The sequence below is a fragment of the Schistocerca gregaria genome, chromosome 4, assembly GCF_023897955.1.
Source record: "Schistocerca gregaria isolate iqSchGreg1 chromosome 4, iqSchGreg1.2, whole genome shotgun sequence".
Lineage (NCBI taxonomy): Eukaryota > Metazoa > Arthropoda > Insecta > Orthoptera > Acrididae > Schistocerca > Schistocerca gregaria.
Window position 1 is genome coordinate 176719203 of NC_064923.1, and position 8624 is coordinate 176727826.

Sequence of the window (8624 nt, forward strand, 5' to 3'; positions counted from 1 at the left end):
GAAGTCTCGAAGTGTCAGATTATTTTGAATAGATACCTCAGTAAAGGGTTCTAGCCAGCAAGTATTTGGAAGCTAATAAACATGTGCGATGATAACTCCAAATTTTTATGGCAAGTGAAAAGAAGTCTGATGAACTTATGTGAAAATTTGCAAAATACTCAATCTTAACAAATTTGCCTTTCCCGTACTTGACTTGTGCTACTGTTGTGTTGTATGCAAGTATTCTTCCTCTAGTTGAGTGCTGACCATTGTCACTGGTGTACGTTTCTTGTAAAACTAAGATATTGACAAAGATATCTCACTCGCTCGCATGGATGATATTTGTCAATATCTTAGTTTTACAAGAAACGTACGTGGATAACAACTAGAGTATGGCAACAGAGATAGCTTGGCAGAGTACCAAGTCTAGTGTGTAAGCAAAGATGACGCCTAAGACATACTGAATTCAGAAAAAAAGACAACATGTAGTGAGATCAATGCAATAGCTCGGAGAAATCGCAAGTGACTATGGAGCTGCTGGCATTAAAGGGCGGCCTCAGGCAGTGATAGACTTGTGGTGGTAACTCCGGCACCTGCAGATGCAGCAGTACCATCAAGCAGTTTTCATAGTTCCATACAATCCGGTGAGCCTTTACACTTGCCAGGCCAAGATATGAAACCTCTTCTCTCTGAAGTGCCGGAAGTGCTCTGGACGATGTTTGAGAAAGCGAAATGTTGGCATGGGTGGAGTCCCAGCACAGAAGCCCACTGAGTGGGAGAAAGGAACTGGGATGCCTGGCAATGTGCTAGGGTGTAGCAGTGGAACAAGTGGCAATGTCATTGATGTTAGCAGAGACAGCTGAGACTGTACTGAGACCCCAACTTCCATACTTGATTCAGTGGGAACTGCTGTTGCTTCCCTGGGGTGCAAGTTGTACATCTGCAGATGTGTGACAAGGGTGGCATTTTTGGTCACATTGATTGGATGGTTGTGGTGCAGTTGGTAGGAGCTGGCTGGTATGTTGGCACTCTGTTCCTCAAGAGTGTCAACTGTAGTAGAGTGCCATCCATGGATGGGAATCATTGTCTGGCATCGACGAGGGTTTTGCCCCATACAAGTGTGCCCACACAGCTGAGCCCAGCAGAAACTGCCTTGTTTGCTGTGACCAGGGTTCCATGAGCTGTGGGGCCAAGAGGTAAAAGAGCGTACATGGCTGCTGCTTATAGAAGATCTCTGTCGGACTGTGGTGTGGGTACGGATGGTTCTGTAGGTGCTCAGAGACATCATGGTCTTAGTTAGGATGGTGGTAGTGCCCATGATTTTCAATTTTTGTTGATCTGTTGTTCAAACAGCTGCGTCCTATGCTCAGCTTCACTATTGGAGGAGGGGGTGAAATAGTGGACTAGACAGGTGCTTGATGCCATTGTAGGTGCAGAACAGCTGTTGCAATGAATTGCGACCCATTGTCATATACAGTAGTGTGGGGAAGCCCTTCGGCAGGTTTTGAAAAATAAGAGGGTCACTCATGGAGCACATAGTGTGTGATGCACTGCAAGATAAGGTTGTGACATGTCTCTGCAGTGATGTAACTGTAAGGGGAAACCCATCCAAGTCGTTCCATGTTGATGTGAAAATGAGACTACCTGTTGGTCAAATGGTGGGTCAGGTCCTGAGGGTAGACGAGAGAAAGTATCTGCATTTGCCTGTTGTGGTGTGGGCTTTTATTAGATGGTATAATTGTATGAGCTAAGAAAAAGTGGTCAGTGGTGGAGCCATGGGGCTGTTCACTCTGGAAGCAAAGAGATAGCCCAAAGAATGCTACCAGCAGTTTGTGGTCTGTAGTGAGGGCAAACTTGATCAGGAATAGGTAAACATGGGACTTCTTAATGGCAATATTATCACCAAAGCTTCTTTTTTGAGCTGCTAGTTGTTCTTTTGAGTGGGGTCAGCATCTTCGATGCACAGACAATCAGTTGCTGAGTACCATAATCTTTCAGATACAGCAACACTGCAGCAATGCCAAAGAAAGAAGCATCAGCAGACATGATGGAAAAAAGTGCATAAGGTGTCAAATGCAACAGATGTTTCAGTTGGGTGAAGTTTGCTCATTGGCAGCCATCCACCTGCACTGAATGTCTTTCTTCCATAACTGGTTGAGTGGATGCATAATATAGACTGCCTCTGTGAGGAACTTACAATAATAATTCAGCCTTCTCAAAATAATCTGCAGCTCTTGTAAGGTTTGGAGGCGGGACAAATAATAAATATCAGAAACATTGTGATCAACGGACTGGATCTTTATTGAGCAAGTGTCTGAAATATTCTACTTCCCCTTGAAGATAACTGGCATTTGTGCATGTTGCACTTGAGTCCTGCATACACTGTATGGTAAAGTGGGTACAAAGATTCCACATGTGCCCCTGCTGTGTAGTGCCTATGACAATTAAGTCATTAAGAGATCAAGCTCCTGGACGGGAACTTTGTCTGAGATGAGCTGAACCTCATCAGTGATGGAGAATCCAAACAGTGTGAAGCCATCCAGTCCAAAAATGTTACCGGGAGTGTGACTATTGACAACAAATAGTTGTCAGTTGTCTGACATTTTTGTATGCAGATGAGGGGAGTGAAGATAGGGGGACCTAGATGAGCACATGTTTGGAGTTTAACCAAAGAAACTGCAGCTCCAGTGTCCACTTGGAAATGGACATTCTGGTTCACAATTTTGATGATCTTAAACAACGCAATAGCTGAAGTATAGCCTTGGGAACAACTGCCTGAAGTTCGCGGACTGCCCTTGCTGTATATGTGGAGTGGGATCCAACTGCCCAAATGGTTTTGAACAGATCTTTCAAAGATCACCATCTTTTCCTCGGCGGGCACAATGTACCCAGTGACCTCTACAGCCCGCACGTGGATCTGCTGAGAAGCAGTCAGGACATGGCAGGACACCACACTGCCTAGGCTGACAGGGTGTGACTGGCTGTTAAGAGGTTATGGACACATCTGAAAGAGGTGAATCATGCTACCATCATTGGGAAAATTATTTACTCTCATAAGCTTCTCACGCTCAAGGCAATTGCTGAACTATTGCCACTTAGGGTTGAACCATGAGGCGTTCATTTGCTGCCTTTGTGATATCTCGGAAAGAGTCTGTTATTTTCAAAATATTGTCGGGAGGGCTTGTCCAGTTTGAGAGCTGCTGTTTAGACTCTTGGATTGGGATCCAGATGAATCACTGGTCTTGGATCAAAGAATCTGCATATTAAATTTTGCAAGGTGGGTTCAAACAAGTGAAATTGCAGTGGTAACTCAATCCTTTCAAGTTTGTCACTCACAAGTGGTATGACTGATTAGGTTGAACTGGAGGCAGTCCCCCCCCCCCCCCCCTCCCAAGGGGTCCCACAGTCCTTTTGTGGGTACGTGTGTGGCACGCACGGGGCCCTGAGCTATTGCAGTCTCCTTTCCTCTCCTTTGAAGGCTGCATCACCATCCCTTTTCTCCCTCCCTATCCTTGCTCCTTTGTCCCTGCCCCCTTTTAGTGGACCCCATGTCGACCTGACTATCCTCCTGGCTTTGTTTTGGTCTGTGCTATTGTTTAGTTTGCTGTTTCCATGTCCTTTTCGGCATTTTTGGTCCCTTTCGGGTTTGACTTCCCCCTTCACAAATGGGGCCTCCGTGGGGTTCTGCCCATTTTTCTGTAACTTCCTTTTTTGTCGCCGTTTTCGGGTCCAAGTCGGCTCCTCCCATAGCTCTCCCCATCGGCAAGAAAATGGGGTTCCACAAGGTTCCGTGCTGAGTGTCCCTTTTGCTCATAGCCATTAATGGTCTGGTGTCAGCTGTTGGGCCGACAGTGTCTCCCTCTTTCTATGCTGACGATTTTTATATCTCTCTCTCATCTCCTCCGTAATGGGCACTGCAGAACGCAGTCAATAGGCGGCAATGTGTCGTGCGCTCTCTCCCATGGCTTTCAGTTTTCGGCGGCCAAGACTTGTCATGCATTTCTGCCGTCACCATACAGTCCATCCCCATTTGAAACTGTTCCTCGACTGCCAGCCCGTTGAGGTGTGGACACCCATTGCTTCTTGGGTCTGGTCTTCGATGCCCGGTTGACATGGCTCCCTCACCTTCACCAGTTGAAGAGGATCTACTGACCCCATCTCAATGTTCTTAGGTGTCTGTGCAATACCACCTGGGGTGCAGACCGCTCTGTTCTCCTGCAATTGTCAAGTGTTGGTCCAGTCTCGTTTAAACTATGGAAGTCGTGTCTATGGTTCTGCGTCGCCTTCGACACAGCAGATATTAGACCCCATCCACCACTGTGAGGTCTGACTTGTGTCTGTTGCTTTCCAGACTAGCTCCGTTCTTAGCCTTCACGCAGAAGTGGGGATTCCACCACTGCGAGTTTTGTGCCAGCAACAGCTGATATCTTATGCGCTCCTCATTCGCTGCACCCCAAAGCAACCTAATTATGGTCTCCTTTATTCAGACATGGAAATCACCCTGCTGCAGCGGAGGCCACGATGTGGGCTTACCAAGGCTGTCTGCATTCAGTTGCTCTTTTCTGGGCTCCAGCATATTGCCTTTACCACCTCTCTTCTCCGCTCATGCATCTACCCCTCTGTGGTGCCTCTCTCGGACACAACTCTGTCTTGATCTCTCAATCGATTCGAAGGATTCTGTCCCTCCGATGGCTCTTCACCACCAGTTCTCCTGTCTCCTCAGTTCTTTACAGGATTCAGAACTGATCTATACTGATGGCCCCATGCTTGCTGGTCGCAGTGGTTTTTTTTACACCTATGCACGACGCATGGAACTTTGTTCCTTGCCAGATGGCTGTAGTGTTTTTACTGCAGAATTGGTAGCTGTTTGCGTGCACTGGATCATATCCACTCCTGCTTAGGACTATCCTTCACTATCTGTAGTGACTAGTTGAGCGGTTTGCACACTTTCAGCCAGTGCTTCCCTCGCACCCATTGGTCATCGCTATACAGGCCTCCCTTTCTCTCCTCGCTCAGCGTGGATGCTCGGTGGTTTTCATTGGGATCCCAGGCCATGTTAGGATTCCTGGCAATGAACTTGCCAATTGACTGGCTACATTAGCTACTACCAGGCCATCTCTTGCTATTGGCATTCCGGAAATAGACCTTCGCTCGTCATTACTTAGTCAGGTTTTGGGCCTTTGGGATGAAGAATGGATCACTCTTGCTTCGCCGAACAAGCTCAGGGCAATTAAGGATTCTACAACTCCATGGCGGTCCTCCTTACAGGCCTCTCGTAAGGCCTCTGTCGTCCTCTGCCGGCTCCGCATTGGCCATACTTTTTTGACTCACGGTTATCTCCTCTATCATGAGGACCCCTCTCTCTGTTGTTGTGGATTGATGTTGACTGTGGCTCACATCTTATTGGACTGCCCCAAATTAGCCACCCTACGACGGACTTTTAGCTTCCCAGACTCACTACCCCTGGTGTTGGCTGATAATGCCTCAGCGGGGATCTCGTTTTTTGTTTTATTCATGATGGGGGGGGTTTTTATCGCTTTATTCAAGGGAGGGACCTTCCGCCTCACCAGTGGCTGGAGGGGATGGCAAGCCCTCTTGCTTCCCCCTTCTCTCCGACTGGATTGGCTTCAACTGGGCTTGGTGGTTCACCCCAGCCCTTTGCCTTCCCACTCCTTTCATTGTGGGGTCTGTTAGGTCTTGAGCGCGTCTCGTGTGCTGCTTACTTCCTGTCATTAGTCACTTTCTTTCCCGCACATCTTCTTCCACCATTTTCCTTCCTTCCCTTAGTTTCTCATTTTATTGACATTGTAGTTCCTCTCCTATTGTGGGATTTTATCGGTTTTAGTTAAGCTAAGGTCGGAGGGACAGATGACTGCGTAGTTTGGTTCCTTCTACAACCAACCAACCAACCAACCAATAAAGACACAGTGCAACCACATGGATTCATTGCGGATAATTGTGAAAGTAAGGAACACATCTCCTTGAAAGTGAGTGTGACAGATTCAAGAGTGGAGCCAACATCTTCAGTGAGAAAATCTCTGGGGAAGTACACAAAAGGAAAAATGACCATTGGAGGCATTATCAAAAAAAAGTGGGAATATGCTGTTTCAGCTGCTGCAGATATGCGACTGTCATCCTTGGCATTGTTAAAGGGTGGAAACGTGGGTGGATAGATCTCTGCTGAGGAACAACCACTGGTTGTGTAAGTTGGGTTCTTTGAACCCGTAATTGACCTTCAAAAGCTGAATGTCCTGAATTGCTCATCAGCATGTTGCTGCAGTTGTTGGCGGCATTGTTGTTGTCGAAACTGTTTTTGGAACTGCTGTTGAAATTGCTGCTGCAGGAGTAGCTTTTGCTGTTGCAGTTCCACGAGTTGCAGAAGCCTGGCATCCATGGGTTTTGCTAAGCTTTTGTCTCATCGCCAGTAATAATTATCAGAATCTGACACGACCAGGAATGACTCGAGAAAAAACGGGCCAACTGACTGACGGCAGTACAATGAATTGCCAGAGAGTAGACAGGTGAACAACAACTAAGGAAAGACAAACAATGAAGAAGACATGGCAGAATAACAAGTCTAGCAAGTAAACAGAGATTGAAAGTATATGACATAGTGAATTCAAAACAAAAACAGTGGTGTATAGTGTGATCAAACCGAACATAAAGAAATCATGACTGACAGTGGACTGCTGCGTTTCTTGCCTTAAAGAGCACCCATGGTTACTGATAGGCTGGAGAAGTGGCAAGTTCTTGTGACAGCACTTTGCAGCCGTGACAGCAGCACTTGTAGATGCGGCAGCACTGTCCAGCAGCTGTCACAGAGTTCCATACCTTCCTGAGCCGGAATACCAGACATGTTAGTATGGCTTTTACTTTTTCTGCTGTACACCAAAAAATAAAATAAAATGAATGAATGTTTATGTACAAAGTATCAGTACCTACATCGGCCTGCTGAGAGATTACTATTGAAAAAAAAAGCTTTTTATTTGTGTTAATTTATTTATAAACTTTTATTTGGAGGTCAATAACTTGAATGTAAATGGTTATTATGCTAGTATGTTAAATACTGATTCTAAAGACTTTATATTGTATTACAAGTGGAAGAAAATAATGTTCCTGGAGTCTACAAATCTTTGTTTTATTTTTTGTTTCACTCAGTAATTATTAGTGGTTACAGGCTTTTTGGAACCACGATTCAGTGGTTTTATGTTCCTATTTTATTTTTAATTTTACGAGGAATAATGTTAGATTACCTTACTTGGGTTGTTTGTTGCAGAAGTGCTGCTGGAAATGGATTTACTAAAGTTCTAAAACTACAAGAGAAGATAAAAAATCTCAATGAAAGATTATTAGATTTGAACTACACAGTTATGCTGTCATCCAGGGAGATTGTGAGAATGAAAGAGGTGTTGTGTCTTTTGGCAAATGATCCTAAAGTGATAAACTTGCTCCAGTTAGATTCTAATTTTACAGATGCATCCAGTGATACAGATAATGTGTAACATTGGTTTGTGGTAATATCTTGTTTCCTGTGACTTACGATTCTGATTTTTATGATTGTCAAGAAAATAAACAGGTACAGTCAGCACCTTTTCCCTTGTAATAGAACTCTGGCAGATTAGTTAGGATATTGTCATGTTCTCTTAGTTATGATAGTATTCTAACCAACCTGCTGTAGCTTTTATGTGAGTAATTGAGAATACACTCAAGGGGTACCTGCATGGAATGTATCTGTAAATGACTTAATATACATTGTGAAATCTCTTCAAGGGTTAAATTGTTAACTGTGCGCAGTACCATGGCTTTAACTTCATCTGGTGTATGATAGAAACATTACCTTGCTTTGGTTGTTTTGTTATGATTCTCCTGTTGGAAGGGGATTTACTGAACCTTTGATGAAAAGATAAAAATACAAAGGGACATATTATTAGATTTATACTATAGATTTATGTTGTCACTCAAGGATATTAACAGTGCAAAAGAAGTGTGTTTTTGTGACAAATGATCGTGAAGTGATGAAAATACGTAAGTTCAATAATCATTGTACAAATGCATCTAGTTGTACGGATATTATGTAAGATTTGTTTGTGGTAATACATTGTTTCCTATGACTGACAGCTAGGCTGGCACATTGTACTCCTTATATAGATGTTGTTGTTGTTGTTGTTGTTGTTGTTGTTGTCTTCAGTCCTGAGACTGGTTTGATGCAGCTCTCCATGCTACTCTATCCTGTGCAAGCTGCTTCATCTCCCAGTACCTACTGCAACCTACATCCTTTTGAATCTGCTTAGTGTACTCATCTCTCGGTCTCCCTCTACGATTTTTACCCTCCACGCTACCCTCCAACGCTAAGTTTGTGATCCCTTGATGCCTCAAAACATGTCCTACCAACCGATCCCTTCTTCTAGTCAAGTTGTGCCACAAACTTCTCTTCTCCCCAATCCTATCCAATACCTCCTCATTAGTTACGTGATCTATCCACCTTATCTTCAGTATTCTTCTGTAGCACCACATTTCGAAAGCTTCTATTCTCTTCTTGTCCAAACTAGTAATCGTCCATGTTTCACTTCCATACATGGCTACACTCCAAACAAATACTTTCAGAAACGACTTCCTGATACATAAATCTATATTCGATGTTAACA

General features: G+C 44.4%; 1 protein-coding gene across 1 annotated transcript in view; it reads left to right on the plus strand.

The window, feature by feature from the left end:
- The window catches only part of LOC126266712 (uncharacterized), a 30629-nt gene extending 22533 nt beyond the window's left edge, over nucleotides 1-8096 (plus strand). Inside the window, exon 3 of the mRNA XM_049971163.1 lies at nucleotides 7256-8096. Within this exon, the coding sequence (XP_049827120.1) occupies nucleotides 7256-7481 (226 nt within the window). The 3' untranslated portion in view covers nucleotides 7482-8096. The remainder of the gene's footprint in view (nucleotides 1-7255) is intronic.
- The last annotated feature ends 528 nt before the right edge of the window (nucleotides 8097-8624 follow it).